Source organism: Amblyomma mixtum, chromosome 6, assembly GCF_055824585.1.
Source record: "Amblyomma mixtum isolate Tamu chromosome 6, ASM5582458v1, whole genome shotgun sequence".
NCBI classification, from domain to species: Eukaryota; Metazoa; Arthropoda; class Arachnida; order Ixodida; family Ixodidae; genus Amblyomma; species Amblyomma mixtum.
Genome location: NC_143017.1, coordinates 55,892,145 through 55,913,855, shown reverse-complemented (window position 1 = coordinate 55,913,855; position 21,711 = coordinate 55,892,145). Strand labels below are relative to the sequence as shown.

General features: G+C 48.6%; 1 protein-coding gene across 1 annotated transcript in view; it reads left to right on the top strand.

Moving 5' to 3' along the window:
• The first annotated feature begins 5,405 nt into the window (after window positions 1-5,405).
• Window positions 5,406-21,711, top strand: part of LOC149339192 (uncharacterized) — a 212,672-nt gene continuing 196,366 nt past the window's right edge. Inside the window, exon 1 of the mRNA XM_089550419.1 lies at window positions 5,406-7,816. Coding sequence (XP_089406545.1) covers window positions 7,345-7,816 — 472 coding nt within the window. The 5' untranslated portion in view covers window positions 5,406-7,344. The remainder of the gene's footprint in view (window positions 7,817-21,711) is intronic.

Sequence of the window (21,711 nt, the reverse complement as noted above, 5' to 3'; positions counted from 1 at the left end):
GTCAAAAGAACCATGAAAAACGTTTTGTGCAGTGCGCTACGAACGTCGTATACATTATTCTCCTGTCGTGTGGCAAAGAGTACATCGGCCAGACAGGGCACTGTATAAACGATTGACTCCGTGAGCACGCAAAATATATGTACAATAAGGCACGTACTAATCTGGTTGACCACTGCACTGCTTGCACCGATTGTGAGCCGCGTTTCTTTAGCGTTTCAATCCTTGGCAAAAGTGCTCAAAAAACAGCCCGTGAAACCTAGGAAGCTTTATTTATCAGGAAAGGGGGACAGGACTGCGTTAGTGACACGCCTATCGTTCTGTACAATGCCGAGATAAATTTCCTATCGCGTCTTATATAATTTCCTATGTAGATTCGAAGTTCCTCGGTAGGTAGCGCTGGCGCAGGCCAGAAGCGTATTTATATGCCTCGTTCTCGCTTCAATAAAGCAGTTGTCAGTAGCACCCGTGTTAACGTTCGTCCTGTTTTTCTGTCGTCCCGTCTTTTGCGCTAAAATATGCCTGTGAAGTCCCACATAGTGTGAGTCGCATTGGGACGTTAAACCCCAATAAACAAACTCAAATTATATCCCGGCCGTGGCGGTCGCATTTCTTTGGAGGTGAAATTCTAGAGGCCTGTGTACTGTGCTTTGTCAGCCCAAGTTAAAGAACCCCAGGTGGTCGAAATTTCCGGAGCCCTTCACTACAGCGCCCGTCATAGTCTGAGTCGCTTTGGGACGGGAAACCCTAATAAACAAACCAAAATCCGGCGTCTGCGTTGTGAGCGAAATGTAGGGTGGCAGAGGGTAGCCCAGGCGGCCATCCGCCGGAGAAGCAACCTTGGTGAGCCACCTAGGGCACGTGACCTGGTGACGTCATGCCAACCTGCCCACCGGATTCTGAGCGCACTGACCACTGTGGCAGGTGGCTGTTAAATCAGAGATTGATCGCGAGGGGTTGCCCGTGAAGAGGAGCTTGGACCGAACTAGACCCTCCGGTGACAGCGCCTGCCATCGCAGGGCAGTGCATCCCTTAACCGCTGCACTATTGCGCAAGGAGCGCTTTGAGGACTCCCGGTGGCCTGTAAATGGCAAGTTTACAATCACTAATTCCACTTATATGGGCGTAATATCAGTAAGTCGGAGCTTAAGGGTCCCCCCCTATTTCTTTTTACAATTCTGTCGGTACTGTGAATACAGCAGTATGTACTCAACCTTTGTACCCGTAAACGAACGCAGTGTTGTGCACTCACTCGTTGTATTTATAGTTTCTCTCAGCACTTCTTAACTAATATGCGCAAATATTATGTACAGTCTTTGTCAAAAGTACCCAGGCTGCATGTTTTTCTTATCAGTCGTATATTAAAGCTATTATGCCAGCCCTCGAGCTCTAAATCTCTGTATGGTAAGGAGAACCCTTGTTCTCACCTTCAAAGAACTTTTTGATCTTCAGGAAAGCCGTGATGGCTCTTTTATTCGAATGAGCAGCAAACCATGGAGCCTGGTTACTTTTGACAAAGACTGTACTTTACTGCTTTTATGCCTACCTCCCCCCCATGTAACGTTCACTCCAGCATTTAGGTTGTTTGAATAAGTAAATTAATTAAAAAAATATCTTTTTTACTTTCCTATCCGAAGAGCCTACACTTTAACAGTACATCTTGCTGGGCTAGTTGGAGACTCAGTGTCTAACAAACGATAAAACAGCGCTAAATTTAACAAAGACCACTCAGAAAGACGGACAGGACGGGCTCTGTCCGTCTTTCTGTGTGGTTTGTGTTAAATTTAGCGCTGTTTTTACCTTTTGTTATCCTATGCGTCCACGCCACATAAGCAGCGACGGAAAAAACGTCTATGTAATACCACCCGCGGATGCCTTCCATCGGCTCTACCACACGTTTAAAGTGCACAAAATTTTAAGAAGCCCTTTTACACTCGGCCATTTTTTAATTCTACATGGCACCAAATCTTGAAGTCGGCTTCTCTGCGTTTTTGTTCACGTCGCACTCGTAAAGCATTTTCATCGTTTTTCCGCCTTGAGTGTTTCTCAATACCTCGACGGCTGCTGCAGTTGCCGTCGAAGGAAATTATCCCAATCCGACCTATGTCTGTCACCACTGCACATTCGGCATGGACTTGACAATACGGACGTCGCTACGATAACGGCACGTACTGAAATGCGAAGAACTGCTAGTTTGGGATAACCTTGGCATATTCATGTCCAACATTCTCGGACTGGAAAAAAAAAATTGAATATTGGAAAATTCTAAGGTACTTTGGTGGAAAAATTGAGGGTAGTGGTCCATTGTGGCTAACATTAAGGCGTCGTTATCCCTTTCATCCTTAGAATCTCGCAGAACAATAGCACTTATCTGCCTCTTCCCGAAAATTGTTTGCAGCCATCATTCCTTCACACTACTTCTTACAAAACCGGCCCGCACATCTCACCGATTACATAATCACCTCCGTTTTAAACGCCTTTCGGGAAGGACCACTGCATTCAACTCATCATCCCTGCCCCATGCAATCATTTATTGGAATAGCCTTCCTGACAACACTGTTAACATTTCGGATTATGTTATTTTCAAAGAAAAAATAAGCAGCATTTTGTTCTGAAGTGTTTTTTTTTCTGAAGTGTGTATTGTCGGGTGTTTTTCAATTTTGTTCTACATTCTGGTTGGTTGCTTGCTATTGTATAACGATGTTAAAATAACCATCTTCTATTTACTTCTTTTTCGCACCCCAGTTGTGTAACTCCCCTCACATAATACTCCAGTCAGAGCTCGTGAGGTATTTGAATAAATAAATAAATAAGTAAATAAATAATTTGTTCTTATACGTAGCAAAATTTTCCTTTTAAAGTGTTCCCATCGATCGCATTGGACAGTTAAGACTGTGATAAAAAATCAATCTGGAACGCTTTTGACGATAGCAAGAACTTTAATAGAAAAAAAATAAAAGGCTGCCATCGGATGGCGTGCGAATATACTGATTGTTATAGTGAAAATTTACATTATATGAAAAAATGCTTTCAGAAACGATTTTTTTTTTGTCCAGGGCGGTTGGGTCTGTAAAAACAGCTCGTAATTTGTTAACCTCCTCTTCCTTCCATGTGCGCTATAATTTTAAAATGACCTAGTTCGCCTCTGAGGGAGTACATAAATTAATTAGTATGTTTTTCTTCTTCATACCTGTTTTTCACTTTAGCCTGCATGTACAGATGCCCACAAAAGTTTTCGGAACACGAAAATTACAACAAAGCCTAATTACTGGGTAGCCCAAGCATGCAGTCATGAAGTGAAGTGTGTGATTTGTTGTTCGCAGCCCGACCAGCACAATTCACTCCCTATTGCGTAACTCTGCGTATAGTCAGGGGGGGGGGGGGACTTATGTTTTTCGTGATTTCGGCGTTCCAAAAACTTTTGTGAGCGCCTGTACTTTGTTGATGCGCTCTACACTGTGTTCTGAATGTACGACTACTCATAAAGGTCTCCGGAATGCACAGCTCCTGAAGAAGCTTGGCTGCTTACAGGTTAGGCATAGGCATGCAAGCGTCAACTGAGTCGCTAAACGGCGCTGCTCTGCGCGACCTGCATATTGCACCCTTCGATGTTATTCTCTGTCTCCAAGCAGCAACGAACTGTAGTGGCTTTCGTCTTTCGAAAAACCCCTTTGTGAGCCTATAAGCGAAATAATACGTTTTCTTCCTTGACTGAAATATTGGAATCAATTTTGAAAGAGTTCATTTTTTATCCATTTTTTCAAGATGCACATAAAAATAATACAGATCACGCAAAAAGTTTCAACTCGCCTGCAAAATGTGTAACTCAGAAACGACTGCAGCCCCCTGCAGTGGGAAAAAAAGAAAAACCAGAAGAAAATAATCATGACGGGGAGGCGGATAAAGTTCAAATATTCCGCATGACGACGAAGACGACGGCTGCCTAGAAAGTGAGCAGCCAAGAAGATTCCTCGGCAGGCGACCGAAAGCAGCGTTGCCAGAGAAAAAAAAAAATAAGCTACAGCGGGAGCATTCCGACGCATGACACTTTTCGAAACATGTCGGACAACACAAGCTGGTCAGACCGTTCTTTCCGGACAACAAACCCGACCATATGAAAAGTTCAACAAAGCGAGAGAAAAAAAAATCCAGAAACGAACGGAGGAGAAAACGGAAATGACAGAACGCAGAGAGACGAAGAAAAACGATGCGAAAGAGGAAGACCACGAAGAAGGGAAAGGGGAAAAACGAGAGAAAGGGTGCCCTGCGTGCTATCGATCCGGCGATTCTTTCCCTCTTCGGTACAGAGGCGCGAGCAAAAAGGGACGAGTGGGCGGGTGGGGAGCGGGAGGATGGGAGTAGAGGGAAGAGGGGAGAGGGAAAGGGGAGAGGGCACGACGGCCCTTCCCTTCATCCCGTTTTCTTTCCCTCAGAGGAGAGACGCGCTGGCTGCTGCCGGGGTTCTCCCCGTATCCGCCGACGCACACAGCCCGCCGAAAGCAGGCCGCTGCGGACGCGCTCTCCGCCGTCCGGGCCGCAGGAAGCGACGAGCACGTTCGTCTTCCCCGGCGCACAACACGGAAGATAACTGGACTCGCCGAGGACATTGGCCGCACCTGCTTCTGCTGCCGCCGTGGGAATAGGGTTCGGGCCTGGCGTCCGCTGTCGTCCGCTGCGTCTTCGAGAAGAGGTCGGCTGCTACAGCGGTGTTTAGGCGAGTACCAATCTCCCTGCTCATCTCGCGGGAACGCGTGCTGGATTGAGCCTGGCAGCGTAACTCGTTGCTGTCACCGCATTCGCTTGAGACTGCGTTGCGTTCGCTTCCTCTGTCCTTGAGTTGAAGCTGTCTAAAAAACGTAATTTATGTATATGTCAATATTCGTTTTCTGCTATCTTAGGTCGGCAGTTATTGTGCAGAGATGCAGATCATTTTTGTATAGATTACGAGTGTGCAGTTCTTCTCTAGCCTAGTAGATTGAAAATTTGCTTGGTTTTGTTTTGATTTACGACTTACAAAGGCTTTTTTAGGTCCTGCGTGCCTATATTTGGAGAATGCAAAAGTTTATTCGCGTATTTAACCTACCCACTAAGAATCAAGGCAGTTTCGGCAGCCTGTGTGCTTATAAATTGCGCTATATAGATTGAATTAGCACATTCTGCACCTTTTGATGAGAATTAATTTGAACAGCTTAAGATGGCTACAATTGTGTTACACTAGAAGTAGTTGGCGAATATCAACGGCTTTCGGCGTATCCTTGTTGAAACTCAGCGAGTAGCCGAGCCTCAAAGAGGCATTCTTAAAAAATCATCAACGTTTTACATGCGTACGTTCGTAAACAAAAAAAAAATATGCGCTGCCGGAACGAATTCTCGGCACATAGGGGCAGAGTTTCACACGTTTCTTTTTTGTTTGTTTGTGTTTTGTTTATGAATGCAGTGGCACAGCTGATGCGGGAAGACATACATTAGTTATTTACTTTAGCAACGCAGAAAGACAGTCAGGAAACAAGAAAAAGTTTGGCATTGCAAGATCGTTCACAGTGTGTAATCTAAGTGTCATTCCGATTGTCGTAACAACGACTTTTTCTCTCCGACAGCTTCTACAAGCCCGAAGCCGAGGTCCCTTTTGTGAAGAGATTTGGCTAGTGAGCACCTTCCTGCGAGAAGATTGTGAGAGAGAGAGAACATCATTGTTGGCGAAAGATGATTTGGTTCATTTATTTCGGGCGGAGCCAGAGCCTTCGGTTCACGCAACGGCGCAAGAGATGTGGCACCGCGTCCGGCGACGCCGCGAGGTCGCCGTACCAGGGGACTTCGCCCTGCTACTACCGCAACCACCGAGCCGTGTTTTAGCTACGAAGCCAGCGGCAAAGCATGCGGCTCGTTAGGCGTAGCCGGGCAAGTCTGGGAGACGCGTTCCGCCCTCTAGAACGCCACGGCGGGCACCACGGCCTCTCGGTAGGCAGGCCTCCCGGAGGGTCTTAGACGGTGCTTTCTGGACTTCAGCGAGCCACAACTGGCCCAAAGCTTATTCAAAGTGAGAGTGGAAACCTCGGGCAGCTTGAGCTGCTGCTCACGAAAAATCTTCACGTCATCATCGCCATCAACCGGTCGTGGACTCGTCAACGAGGAGCCATCAACAAAGCTCAAGAGCTCCGCTCGAGCACCTCTTCCATTCTGTGTCGACACTGCCGGCACGCCAAGTTCAAACTTCCCCCGCTCGTTGCTCAAGAAAACAGCGTATCTTACACAAGCAGGACTAAGCGTTAGTCCGTAACAAATCTTCCCCACAAAGCCAAAGTGCGGAGACTGCACACCGAGCTTCCCACAAGTGGATAGTCGTAGGCTCTGACGGCACCAGCTGGTAGTCCTTCTCTTTTGTTCACTCTTTTTTCTCGCTTCCGAAGCAACCGGGATCTATTCTCCGAGCGCCGAGAAAGCACAACAGCCGAACATCCTAAAGAAAGCCGATCACAAGTCGATTCGTGCTCGTTTCTTGCTGGGGCGTACAACGACAAATGACTTTTCTTCTTCGGCGATCGCTGACTAATGGACCAGAACGGAGCCTGCCCGCCCGGCTAGAGGAAGACGCAGAATCTGCAAGAACAAGACTGCGCCCCGCCGGCCCCTGGGGTAGCCGCCGCCCAGAAAATACGCTCCAGCGTTCCTCTCCCGACGTCGGCCGACAAAGCTGCGGGGCTCATTGCAGAAGCCGCTCGAAACAGCTCCCTTAGAAATCCAGTCGGATCACCAATACCGTCGACGACAAGTCCCTTCTGTGGGCGCCTCTCTTGCGTTCGAATGTTACTCGTTTCCTTTCTGCGCTTTCTTCGGAAGCCCTCCCTAGTATCAAAGTAAAAAGCCGGTCGAGCCAGAAATACACGGACTCTTTACTTAATTGATTGTCCCTCAGAAGGACACGCTGCACTAGGGGCGTTGAGGGCGGCTGGTGGTTTTAGGCTATTCGGGCCAGAGCTCCCCGCCTGCGTCGAAGGTGTCAGAAACTGTGTATAAGGGTGTGCCGGCCGCGTAATTCGGGTCTGCACCCGAGCCAAGGCCGCCACGCTGTGGACTCTATACACGCTCCACCTGGTCTCGCAACCAGCTCGAGCAGCAGCCGCTCTCGGGGTACCAGCGAGCCGCGACTCCGCAACAACCAGCAACGCGCCGCGGCAGCAGTCGATCCCGCTGCGAGAACTCACTCCGTTCGACGTACCGTTCGTGCCCGTCTCCACACCGCCGCCGCGTCGCGCTACCCAGCAGCAAGGGGCGATCCGCACCTGCCTGACGCTGAACCGACCCTACTCGACGCTGAACCGCCACACCACATTCGCCGAGCCCGTGGTGATGGCTGCAAGCACGAGCGGCGCCCAGCCTCCGCGAACGCTGCCGCCGACGCCGCGCTTCAAGAGCTTCAGTTCGTCTTGCCTGCACAGCCCCACCACCGAGCTGCACACCTACTCGGACGTGTCTCCCACGGAGCTGGCGGCCACGCCCACGTGGCAGGAGCGGCCGGCTTCGCGCTTCGTCTTCTCCATCTCCCCGCCCAGGGCCTCTTCCTGCCTGGGCAACCAGAGCCCGCAAGAGTACCGGCCCCTGTGCGCAGCATCGGGCGACGGCGAGCAAGGGGGCGGTGGCCGCGGTGCAAGGGTGCGCGCTGTCCACGCCGGACTGGGCGCCGCGACGAAAGAGGAGGAGGAGGAAGACGTGAGCCGTAAGGCGCGCTGGATCATCATCACCACGGCCGTGTCGCTGTTTGTGATGAGTGTGCTCCTCGTGGGCATCATGCTCCGACTGGCGCCCGTCATCGACGACCTCGGTGAGTCTCCCCTCTCTTCGGCTTAGGATGCTCTCTCTGGTGCTGCATATGGATGCGCTGACATCCCCTGCTACAAAACCGCGAACACTCGCTTCGACACTTCAGACTCATTAGCCGGCGCAAATAATGACGGAAGACATACAACTGTTTTTACTAGCAATTCCCGATAAAGTCATCCGATGTCATCCTTAATACCTCTGCGGCTTGTTCAGCTGCGAACCGGTAAACGCAGCATTCTCTTCCTACGTGTTTTCATTTTTCTTTAGCGCACCAGAGGGACGCCTCAAGTGACTCTGGTGATTGATTTTCAAACGCCTACGCCGTTTGCTGCGCGCTCGGTTTTCCGTACCACTTAATGCCGCCACCAAATGTCAGCGGTTACACTGTAGCGTCCTTTACGCAGCAATACCATGACAATTTCCTCCACGTAAAAGTAGTTCCGTTTCCACTTCTTTCACATCGTTTCTTCAATTACGATTTGTCAATCCAAATAAAGTTCATAATAAACCCTAGACTGTAGCTGAGACCGGATACTGGTGCAGGGTTTATTTATCATCATCATACCCACAGCGCCATTGTCTGGTATTACAGTGTGGGGGTTGAACAAAAAGTACACAAATGCTATCTCATGCAGGTGGTTACAAAAAAGATAACAATGAGATAGAACACGGAATTATCATACATAAAAAATGTCACAGCATGGAAGAAAATGAATCATTTGATAATATGGACACTACTTCCTCAGGCAGCTTGTTCCATTCCGAAACCGTTTTAGGGAAGGTGCTCACTTTACTGCCCGTTAAAACTTATCGGCCACATATCATGCACTTCGTGCTACCTGAAAGCACCCGCTGTGCTTATGCCCTGGATTCATTCCCTGAGTAGGCCTTGTTACTCGTTTTAAAAAGTAGTAACGTGGGCAACCTGAAAGAGTGACCGGTGCATGAACATGGTACAAAACACAACCGCATAGACCGAGTAACTTCAGGTTGAAGTATACTCCTTTTATGAAGAACTGGTGCGCTTCTCTATTGACAGTAGGAGGCAAACACTTTGAAGAAAGAGGAATCTACCCTTAACTACACACCAAAAAAGGTTAGAATAGAATATTGCACGTTTCACACGGCAGACTCGGCGTTGTCTACATAGTACGCTGCCAAGGTCAAGGAGCTTTCTGGCCAAACCATGGTACCTGGTTTCAAACAACGGTGCTCAGCCTCAAGTGAACTCTCCAGAGTTGAATGTCGGGTAACCAATTAGGAATCGACCTACACATTCGAATCTCGCTTCCTCATTGCAGAAAGATAGAAGGTAGCGATCAAAATTCAAAAGCATACCAAAACGTGCATAAGGAAGAATGGCGAGGGCTTAATCGTCCACCCAAGCAGCATTCTCCACAGTCGCAAAGAAACATGTGCTCCATATTTAAGCGCGACTGCTGAGCCATGAGCCCACAGTGCGAAGTATAATGGGAAAGGCTGGACAGTGAACCCCACAGAACCTTTTACCAAGGAGCTAACAGCCGCAAATTTGTTCGATGAGCGCCGTAAAAGAAGGCATTATGAATGAAACAAAGATCCGCAGTAACTTTTGCGCAGTGGAATTTCTGCGTGTGAGGCTTAATAAGGCTTCGCGGTCGACGTACTCAGGAACATGATACAAGTGGACATTCGGCATTAAAAATGATGCACAACAAATGTGGAACCTTACCACGCGCGAAAATCACAGGCCAGCCGTTGATTACGAAGCGTTGAACACCAACGAACTCTAAGGAAAGGTAAATTTTCTTTCTAAAAAGGTTAGTTATATTCAGTGTAATGGCTCAAAAGCAGCAACGGCTATGGTGCGCAAGTCTTTCCGATAAGGAGAATGCCACCACCTACTCACTGTAACAAGAGACACTTGACAAAGATGTTTTCCTTTACTCTCTTTAAACCGCAATGATATTGTTTTGAAGTGTAATTAACAGGCGCAACTTGAATTTTTCCCTTTCGTCCTGACCACTATACGCGAGAAACCTCTGTCACCAGGAAAAGTTCCTGCTACGCACTTCTTTGTTGATACTGTTCAGTTCAGTTCTTTTCCAGGAGCAGAACCGTAATCACGGAAGTGTAAAAGAGGCTATTTCAAGTTTCTAAGTTCGTTCTAACTCTCTAAACTGGGCAACAAATACGAATAATAGGAAGCAATGAAACCAGCAGCGGCGCATAAACGCCCCAACTTCCCACAGGGGAGCGCGCGAAACCCAAGCGGCGAGGACGGCTCGAGCCGGGTGCGACACGCTTCACGAGTCGGTTCAGGCGAGCGCGACGGAACGCCACGTTGCTGAACCATGCCGTGTTTGCTCCCGAGGTTTCGGCGCGAACTTCCTAGCCACGCGGACGGACGAAAAGGGGGCGAGACAACGACAAATTATCCGCGTTGACAGACGCGAAAATGAGGCGGCGAGCGCCCAGCCCGAACGGCCGCTAAGTGCGACCACGCGAAAATGAGAGGCCGGCCTTCTTTCCATTCATTTGTCGTCGTGGATGCCGGCTTCCTTGCTGCTTTCGCCTCGGCTGTTGTTTTGTTGCAGCTGGTCGCACGCATCTGGGTAACACCCCTCCTCCCCACTCTGCCATCGTCTGATTGCAAGCACCGCAGCTCTCGCCACTCTGAAAACCATTTCACACAAACGTGACCATGAAGAACCCCCCCCCCCCCCCCGTTCTCCTGGGCGTACAACAGTGGGATCCAGCGAATCTTGTTGTTCGCAAGCGTTAGCGCTTCGTTTCCACTGGCGCTGAGGGCCGCGCGCTGGGAGACAAATTGGGTTTTCGCACATCGTGCACTCCCCACTCTCCTTCCTGTCGCTAGGGAGCTGACGATATCCCGTACACTTCCGCGGACAGCGTAATTCGTGTGATGGGAGTCTGGACAGCGTCCGGTCAAAACAAGAATGAGCGCGCAAAGAATAAAGAAGAGAAGACTGAGATGCGGCCCTTCTCTACCGCTCGCCTCCTCAAGCAGGAAAACAAAGTCCTAGAGGACGCCGGGAAAAAATAGAGATGAAGTAGAAAGACATAAAGGCACTGATGTTCCGCAAATACGGAAATCACAGCGTGACCATACAGGCAACGCCTTTGTGATGAGGCAGGGAGTTTTTTTTTTTGTTTCTTTTTATCTAGCCGTAGCACTCTTAAGAGAAGCTGGGCTATGCTTGCTGACGTTTCCAAAGGCGCTGCTAGTGCTTGAGTGAAAAATTAATGACCCAATGCGCTGGCCTCCTCATCAATCATAAGGCGAGCTTAATCTTCCTTGCGCCCATCGGTCGTCTGCGAAGATCGAACAGCGCTGTTAAATTTGACAGAGCCAAGATTCGAGGCTTCGCAGATTTAGGCAGTGGTAGGTTTAGTCGGTTTTCGCCGGTATTTTTTTTTTTGGACCCTTTAATCTTGCGAAGAAACATTTCCGGCTGCATCTGTAACGATGCTGAGGAGTGAGCGTGCTCGAGCATCATCCTTCAGCGCATTCAAAAAGGTGGAGTGAAACAACCGTGTGAACCCAAGAAATATCGTCTTTGTGCTATTCAAGGCAACAAAAAAGTTATTACCCAAGAAGTGAGCGAAGTTACAAGCACTTCACTTTTTTTTTTTTGAAATAGAGAAAACTTTGAGACGCTGGTGACGAGTTTCTTGTTAGCTTCTTCTTTTGACTTGCAAATGAGTTGAGCGAAGCTCCCGAACAATTGGCAGCAGCGCGTAGTAAAGAAACAAGAACGCTTCCAAACCTCAATTTCGGTTCCACTCAAACACCCACGTGACGAATTGTTCTCGTATTCCACCAGTTTATTTACTTTAAACAACTGAAACTCATTTTGATAACGAATGTCTCAGCCAAAGAGAAGTTGGTCCTTGGATAGTTTTTTTTCTTCCATTTTTTTTTTTGGCTAAACTTAGTGTATGGAATTCCGTAGACAAAAATTAAGGCCTCTAGAGTCAAGAAGCTCACCTGCTTACTCTCTGTGCCGTTTCGCTCTACCATGTTGGCATTGCAAAGGAGTCAAGTGTCGCGCCACAAAAAATGTGTGCCGCTTATGCAAACATGACCCGTATGCTTTGCAGCTCTTCCAAAGAAGAAAGAAGCAGTCGTATCTCGGATCATGTGCTCCTACCTAAAGAAAAAAAAACCTCTACTGAGAATGATCCAGTCTTTTGAAAATTTTGCTTACCCATACAATGACGTGATAGTTACAGGAAGAGAGGACCACAATTTTATTCGCTTCGAACGTGTCCAACATTCTAGTACAAAAATTTCGAAAACTAGAAAATTGCGAGACACTGTTACTGAAATGTTGAAGGCAATAGCCCATTCTTCTGATATGTAGCAAAATCTTTCTTATAAAGTTTTTCCATCCATAGCATCGAACAGTTAAGACTGCCACAGAGAACCGATGGGAACGCTAGGGAAGCGATGAGTAATTTCCCAAGACTGCAGTCGAGTAATCTGCTGATATACTAATTGTTATAGTGAAATCTTCCGTTATGTGAAAAAAGTGTGTTCATAAACGGCTTTCCGCTCAAAAATGTTTTTGCATAGAATTGTTGGGTATGCGTTCTGCTTGTTTTATTCTACTGGATCTTTGCATTGTTTTAGTCTCTTCACCAGGCATACCTTTATGAAGAAGCATAGATAGATGGGCGAGTTCGTAATAATATTTTGCTGTGGGTGGTGGAACGCGAAAGAGACCAAACAAAAGTAGAAGGCTACATTAACGAACTCGCTTGTGTCGCCTTCTACTCCTGTCTTTCATCTTTCTCGCGCCGTACCACCCACACTACCCTTACGATTTTCAACCCTAAGTATATATCTTTATATTGAATAGTCTGTTTTGAAACAGGAGCTTAATTATTCTACAAAAACACGCACACCCTGCTGAGCGCACACAAAGGTTACGAGAAAATGAAGCATATGAATCAGAGATAGGCTACGTCTGCTATGCACAGGGAACAAAACATGTCACCATATATGTTTCTGTAAGTCAACGGTATGTAGTTCGGTGTTTTGCAAGCTTCTCCCGCATTTATCCGCATGCATAGCGTATATTTTACAAACATAAGCATGCAAACATATACAACAGTACGCACATCCAATCACAAACATGCGTATCCATGAACACCCGCCGCGATGGCTCAGTGGCTTTGGCGTTACTCGGCTGATCCCAAGGTCTGAGGTGCGATCCCGGCCGCGGTGTTCGTATTTCACTCGAAGCGGAATATAAAAGTGCCCTTGCGCTGTGCGATGTCAACGCACGTTAAAGAACCTCAAGTGGTATAAATTAATCTGAAGCCCTCTAATACACTCTATCCAGAAAGGTGTAAAAAGAAGGAAGCTGTCCTTTAGCTCACTCCCTTCCTTTTGTAAAAGGAAGGCCACTTTACTCCAATAGAGATGTATTGACCAAATTTTTAGGGGAATCCCCCAAGGTGGAGTATATTTGTAATAATGGAGTAATTACTCATTGACGTCCACCCGAGCGCAGCCATACGGCTACAAAGGAAAGCTATACAGCTTTCTCACAAACTTCGTAGTTAAAGAAAAATTCGTCCTGGTCCGGGGATCGAACCCAGGACCACCGCTTCACCGGAGCAGTCGCTCTACCAATTGAGCTAACCGGGACGGCAAGCTTATGGTAGGGCGAGAGCGAATTGATCAATAACTCGATGTGGGAACAGTGTTGACCAAATGTTTAGGGGAATCCCCCAAGGTGGAGTAGATTTGTAGTAGAGGTGTATTAGGGCGTATGCCCATCTTAGCCCATAAGTCGCTTCGGGACGTTAAACCACCCCATCTTGCACATACTGCACACCCTTTGGCAACAGTTCATAGCCGCCGCCGCGGTGGCTCAGCGGTTATGGAGCCCGGCTGCTAACCCGAAAGACGCGGGTTCGATCCCGGCCGCGGCGGCTGGAATTTCTTTGGAGGAGAAATTCTAGAGGCCCGTGTACTGTGCGATGTCAGTGCACGTTAAAGAACCCCAGGTGGTCGAAATTTGCGGAGCCCTCCACTACGGCGTCTCTCATGGCCTTAGTCGCTTTGGGACGTTAAACCCCATAAACCAAACCAACAGTTCATAGCCAAAAAGCGGTTCCTTCTGAGCCGCTAATCGTGGCCTGTTATGCATCCACAGCGTTTCCAATCCGTCCACACTGATCCTCTCCCTCCGCAATCCAGGACGTCCACGGATGGTTAGGAAAACCCTCTACACGACTTCGAAGCAAACATCCAGGACTATACTCTAGACAAAGGTTGCTCATATAGCTGCGCATGTATATTGCATGCAAAACCTAAGGCATTCATATGCATACATTGAAGATATGTATGCTGCTACACAACGTAGACTGTCCCTCATAGCTTCTGTCGCTTTGGGACGCTAAACCACAATAAGACCAATAAAAACGCAACGTAGATACGTCAATTATGCATGCATTTGCGAATGCCTCCACATAAAATGCAAATTAGCAGCCCACATACTAATGTCGTCTTATTACCGCCTGTGACACGCTCGTGGTATAAAGGTGCAGATTCTCACCGACTGAAGTATACGAATATTAAATAGTATTTGGAAATAGTATTTGGAGCACCTTGCTCACGGTATGTAATGTATAACGATCATATAGCATTGTTGATACCTTGCGATGTACAGTTAGAATTGCAGATATCTCTTAATAAACATGCATTACCTTTGTTTTACTATCTAATATTGTTATATTAAACTGAGATCGTCACCTGTTTTTCGGTGGTATCTGGGAGCATAGGACAGCACAACATGTCGGCCTTTTCCTTCAAGGCTGGCTCTGTTGCGGAACAGTCGTGTCTCTCAGAAAAGCACACTTTACAAGAACAAGGCTAGACAACTCTTGCTCCATGGGGGTGCTTGTGTTGCTATGGGGATGGATCACTACGTACCTATCGCGTGCGTGCGTGCGTGCGTGCGTGTGTGTGTGTGTGTGTGTGTGTGTGTGTGTGTGTGTGTGTGTGTGTGCTTGTGTGTGTGTGTGCTTGTGAGCGTGTGTGTGTGTGTGTGTGTGTGTGTGTGTGTGTGTGTGTGTGTGTGTGTGTGTGTGTGTGTGTGTGTGTGTGTGTGTGTGTGTGTGTGTGTGTGTGTGTGTGTGTGTGTGTGAGAGAGAGAGAGAGCGCTTCGAAATAAGAGTGTACACTCCTGTGTTCGGGCATACCGACAACAAAACATTCGACATCTTTCTCGTCCATTACCGCGGTTTTAGCATGTCGTGCCTACTATACCGAAGTCAGAATCAGAATCGTCCATTATACAACTAACGGTTCTGCGACGGACGCGCCAATTACGTCAAGAAAGTACTCGAGCTTGACACATAATCTACACCGCAGATAGAAGCAGCGCCGCTAAGTCATCTTAGTGCACCCAGAAAGTGTCCACGGCCGTCACGGGTCCTCTTCGTATCCCACGGACCAATGACTCGTATTGAGGTCCACACGGAACAAAAAAGGAAAAATAAAAGTTTCCCAAATAGTCCTCTAAATGCGCATCCAATGGTTCCGGAAAAAGCCACTCGGACGTGTTGTCCTGACGCGGTAATCCGTCGCGGCGTGCCCGCTCGGTAGAAATGGCACGGCGGCGCTAAGCGTCTTCTTCTTATCGTTTTCTAGCTCTGTCTATTCCGACTGGCATGGACGTAGGCGAGGCACGGGTTTTTTCGGCTCGTGGGCGACCCAGAATGCGCCTCCTGAGTCCGTTCCTCTCCGATGCACTCTGCCGAGGGCGCAAATGCCTGTTCTGAGCCGCCCACCTGAGCTGTTTGCGAATGGGGCCGCAGGCCGTCATCGATCGAACCACAAAGCTCCGAGCCTGAGTGGCGTCGCGAGCTGGAAATTAGGGATCTGCGCGAGCGGATTTTGCCACTCGGGGAAGACTTGTCCCGGCACCGAAAACGCGCACGGATTTCAAATCCTAGTTCGGCTTAGCGCGCATATATGCGCCTTAAAGACGCCTGCACCAGGGGATTTCGCGCAGCTGCCGGTGGTCGACAATATCGGTTATGCTGGTCAGCGCTGGTGAGCACAATGTGGCTGAAAGAGAACTTTGTTAATGGAAATATTTTGAACACACCTACCACACTATTCCGCTGAAAAAATAATGTCGCAATCGATGTTTTCATTCTTTAATTCCTACCACAGTTCACGTCATCGTAATATCTACAACGACTACGCGCTAGGTAACTGTGCCGTTATGTACTATGATCTCTATATGATTTTTAACGACTGGTTTAAGTTGAGGGGTTGCAAATCAGTAGGAGAAAAATTGTGTTGTGCTTTCTGCCTGCCTACTTACGAGGATCAGGTTCCGAACATGACCTTATTTTCTTGAGCATGCTTAGGATCTTCTTTCCTAGCCTGTCACTTCTCGTTTATAACAGATTATGAGCCTTTGATAGCGCAAAAAAAAACTCAGCCGATTTCTGCCAAGACTCTAAAATCGCTAAGCTTTGCCCCATACTGGGCCACAGTCACAGTTACAAAGAGACGAAATCAGAAAAGGGATATGTACTGAGGTCTCAGTTACTAAAATCAATCTCCATATTACTTCTATGCCATGATAGTGTGGCTTTGTAGCCAGGAATTTCTCGGTTGTTAAAATAACAAGTAAAAAATTGTTCAGAACTATCACTGGCTTAAATCCTAGCACCAGGGAAAGCACAAGATGACTACAGTGCGCAAAACGTCTTCACAGGTCACTATTGGGTAAGCGAGCATCGGGTACGTGTCTTCTTTTAATAAATTTAGTTAGTTCCCGTACATAACCCCATTCATAGCAATGGAACGGCGCTGAAAAACGGCACAGGAAGACAAGAAGTGACTGACACTGAGCCAAACTTACAACTGAGAGCATTTAATGCTGTATCGCAATATGTACCGAAGGCATACACAAGAAAAAACAAAAACAACATCCATCCGATATTGTCACACTGGGTGGTCCTTATCTAGTTCGGCGTTGTGTCTGTGTCTGTCACTTCTAGTCTTTCTATCACGTTTTTTTGTAGCGAGAGCTACATGGGCTGTATTCTCGCCGTTTCGATGTGGCCGGTGGCCGCAGCGCGAGCTGAGGCGTTGCCTTGCAACCACCGCAACTGGCAGTGCCGCTCGCCGCGACATCTGGCATGACGTCAGAGGAGGAGCCGGTGAAACCGCGTTGCAACAACAGAGGAGGAGCCGGCGTTGTATTGTATATATAGAAGGGGCGGCTCGGTGGGATTCGTCGGCAGATATGGAAAGTGAGTCGGAGAGACGAAAAAAGCTAGGCTTCGCCGTCGGAACGAAACCAAGAGGAGGCAGCGAGACGAGGAGACGGAGGAAGAAAGAGCCACACGCCTCGAGAAGCGTCGTAAATACGAAGCGGTCAGGCGAGAGTGTTCAGATGAGGATGGTTCGCCGTATAGTTCGGAATCTCATGCGAGGGCCGCGGATGAACGACGGCATGAAACCAGAAGGAGGCAACGATCTGCGGAGACAGAAGAATTACGTGCTCGGTGTATCGAACAGAGACGGCAGAGTGATGCAGCTCGAAGAGCGGCGCGCCTAGCCGCCGATACAACGGAGTTGGAGGACGTGTACGCTCGCCGTGTGACGGACCATGTGATTCGGCTGGCTGAAAGTTGAAGTGCGACGCGTATCTGATCCAGAAGTCGTCGCGTGGTACAAGGCCGGCCGACAGCGCGAAAACGAGGCTAGAAAGGCTAAGCAGGCGGCCGAGACACACTAAGAACGAGAGGAACATCTCGCAAAGAGACGCCGCCAAGCTGCTGAACGACAACGATGGTTTGTCGCTACCGAAATGTCAGTAGACTGAACTACTTTCACTACTTATATCCTGGATTAGCTGAGCTACGCCGCTGGCAATTTTTTTTTTTTTTTGCGCCGCTCCTTTGCTATGATCATTGACGAAATGGCCCCACAATCTTCCCTTTTATAACACCATTCGTCCTGTGACCGACTGCGAGATCACGTAATTGACCAAATAGAAAGCAATACCAGACCTTCGTCGTTCCAGATTCTTTCGGCTAATAAAATTGGCGTTGCAGGTGAGCCTGAGTATGTCTTGATAAGTGCTGGCTGAAAGGAGGAGTTCGATCCTGTGTTGTCATTTTTTTTTTCACTGAGATGGTGAGGAGGAGGGAAAGTCTTAGAATTTGTCTTCAGGATATCATTTCCGTATTTTGTTGTGGAAAGCGCGTGGCTGACAGAGTCTCCAAAATAACAAGCCACTGTCGATTCTTTTTTATGTACCGTCAGTCCACAACGGAAATATACAGGTTGCAGTATGCTAAGATATTCCGAATACAGGAACAGCGTACCATTGCAAACACAGCCCCGATGCGGATTGAGAGAAGTTCTGGTTTTGGTTCTAAACGGTTCTATTGAAACTCTAATTGAAAGCAGTATTCAATTGGGTCGGTCAACACATGGTTGAAAGCTTAATACAGTGTCGTTAACGGTACAAAAGAGAACTGAGATACCGTTTCACATGACAGCGTTGCACATGCTTTCTTTCTCCCGTTTCTTGTGCTATAACTTTTTGTACTCGTTTTTAACTACGCAGTCTAACTATTAGTTTGGGTGCATGTTTGCCATTATCTGTAAAGATATAAGCGGCCTTCTTATGTACCAACTTTTCCTTGTGATCTGCTTTTGCACTGCATTGCAGCCAGATCTGCTAGTAATACACCCCCTCTAAAGCGTGGTATTGGTCGGTCCCCGATCACGCGACCATCTTCTGCACGCACCAAGATCCTCGCGCTACGATGAACCTTTGTCGTCATCCAGTCGTACGACCGGTCGTAAGACACCTCCAATTCCTTCTAAACGCCTCTTGGACGCAGCACACAGGCGGTCGGTGAGAGTCCGTAGACATTGGACTGGCTGAATGCACGAACCACGCACTATTGGAAGCTGCCTGCAAACGCCGTTGGCCAAAGACATCCGCAAGTTTGTGCGCGCACGTGTCAGAAGCCGCAGTTACATTGAATGCGAAGCCGACTCCTGTCCCCTTTTTGAGTGAAAGGGCATGTTTTGAGAAGGAAGGGCGTGGCTCGTTCTCTACTCTCTTCCTCGACGTTTTTGTACTTTCTCTCAGAAAAAATGGGCTGGAGTCGACTTATGTCGCATTCATGTAAACGTGGCTAGAAGGCAAAAAGTCACAACGGTCACGCCACGCTGCGTGATGCGCAGAATTCGCTGATAATAGATAAATTTTACACAGCGCGTAGCGCTACCGCTGCCACCACTCCGCATGCGCAGATCAGCCCGAGGGCGTCGGACAGCGCTACGTTCCCGCCAGCAGCGCGCAAGCCGGCCGCGTGGGGACCAATCAGCACGTGCGCAGTGGCAGCGGTAGCTTTTTGGTACCGCGAGTGCAGCACCCATCAATTTTGAGGTGAAAATGTTTAAGCTATTGCAGGACACAACAAAGTGTTGGTCTGCACGTGCCTCCGACTTCGCTCATCGGCTTTACTCAGGCCCTTAGCTGGGACTAGGAAAAGCCGATGGCGTACGCAATAGTCGTCCAGAATTTCCCTGAACCTCAGAAGCGGTTGCCTAGTATCTGAGCCGGAGGAGCCTTGATGAGGTGCCCGGTGGGTATGCGCTCGGGCGGCCGCGTCCGCAGCCTCGTTAGCTCTAAGGCCCTGATGGCCTGTAGTCCAAACTATGCGTTTGGGTGATGGGTCTGATTCCTCTACTGCCAGCTTTATAATACCCTAGGGTAAAGGAAAAACCTCGCCAATCAGGTAGTGTTCACAGGCTCGACGCGAATCTGTGATGATTACCTTCGGATTCGGGTCCGAGGCAGCAAGCCCAATGGCTACCTCCTCGCCCTGCGCTGAATTTGAAGCTCGATATGAGAGGCCGTTAACGTGTTGGTCCTGGTGAACTACGGCGGCTGCAAAAAATCCAATGGGTGATGGCCCTGCCACGTCAACGTAGTAGATCCGTGTTGGTATTCGAGGGCCCGAGCGCGCGCCTCTCGTCAGCCTTCGTGTGTCTGTATGTCCAGATTGCGCGGGATTGGAAGGACCCAGAGCTGGTGACTCCATAGCTCCGGAATCCAACACATATCCTCCAACACGCAATGCAACACGCAGGCGGCACCCGGATTCCGTCTGCAATAGTCGCGTATACTGGTTCACGAGGTGGGCCTCCCGTAGCTCCTGGTAGGAGTTAACCACCACCAACGCCGACAACTTAACATTGGACGTCCCCGCTGGGAGGTCCAGTGCTCGCTTTGTAGCCTTTCTAATGATGGAGTCGATCCGTGTCTCGTGTTGTTTCGTAGTGCGAAGATAAGGAACGGAGTAGAGGACCCTGCTGGTCAAGAAGGCATGGGCAAACCGAAGAGCGTCCCTGCCCGCAACCCGCCGCGTTTGTTTGAAATGCGGTGGATCATGTGTCCGACCTGTTCTCTTACGTGCTGGAGTTAGGCAATAGTGGATTCCGGGCTAAACCTGTTATGGATGAACAGACCCAGTATGCGGAGCTCCCGGACCTCTGATTCGCGAACTCGTGCCGCCTATAAGATTGGCTCTGATGTGCAGAAGTTCCGATTTCGCGGGAGCATATTGCAGATATTGTGGCGGCCCGTTGGAGGTCGTCCTCTATTTCCCCAAGGTTCTCTTCCGTAGTCCAAATTGTTATATCATCAGCGTGGAGTGCGTGATGGATGCCCTCCACCTGGGCCAATTGGTGTGGAAGCAGCATCATGGTAATGTTGAAAAGAAGCGATGACAAGAGTGCCTCTTGAGGTGTACCCCGTGTACCCATTGGTGCGTATTCGTCGTCCTCGATCTTGAGGAGGGCCTGACGCTTCGAGAAAAAGTCTCGTACATAGGCGAATGCCTTGTGCCCACAATCTGTGGTACTCAAGTTGGCCAGGATGCTGCCATGACGGACTTTGTCAAAGCTCCCCTTATGATCGGGGGCAAGGATGGCCTTGTCGTTGTGGTGCATGACAGTGGGTCGTATTATGTCGCGGTATAATTGGAGGAGGACGTCCTGTGCAGACATATGCGGTCGGAACCCAACCATATTGCCTGCAAAGAGGTCTTTAGACTCCTTGTGTGGAGAAAGGTGATCCCTAACCATCGTCTCCTTAAGCTTACCCACAAACGAGGTCAGTGAGATGGGCCTTAGGTTGTCGGTATTCACCGTCTTGCCTGGCTTGGAGATAAGAGTGACGAAGGAGATCTTCCAGTCGGGAGGAAGTGGTCGCCCGTCCTAAATCTGGCTGATGTCGGGAACATCAAAGACGAAAATAAGGCAAACAAAATTTTTACTCGCATCTCGCTACATTTTAGCATGCGTGCACATTCGTGTACACTGTGACCCTGTCTGCAAAAGAGGTTAATAAGTGGCGTCTCAGCCCAGGGATCTGTTTATTTCAATAACAAAATTACATTGGTTAGTGTGAAACTGTGCTTGTATAGTCATCGAAGGCACACATATGAGAGCTGAGTCGCAATAAAACACGTTGAAACAGTCGTCCTTCGCAGCCAGACAAAAATATACACGACATCTTCGGCTGCGAATCCGGGTTCTTGAACTGCAGCTTTCCAGGTGAAGACACTGTGCGAATTTGCCGGCACCGTGCACTTGCCGGTGAAACCTTGCCTGTGGGGTGGTCAAATTCAGCTGCAGTCGAGACATTTCTTATATTTGATTGGCCGACGGCTTCTTGTTCCCCGTCGCTTTTGGCTCAGCTGGCTGTGGTTCTCCCACTGAACCAACCTCCTCGTCTGCGCCGTCCGGCCAGAATATACAAATTATACCGATTTACTTGCGCCGCTGAGTAAATTTGAAATAAATCCGTGGTTCCGATGCTTACGCAT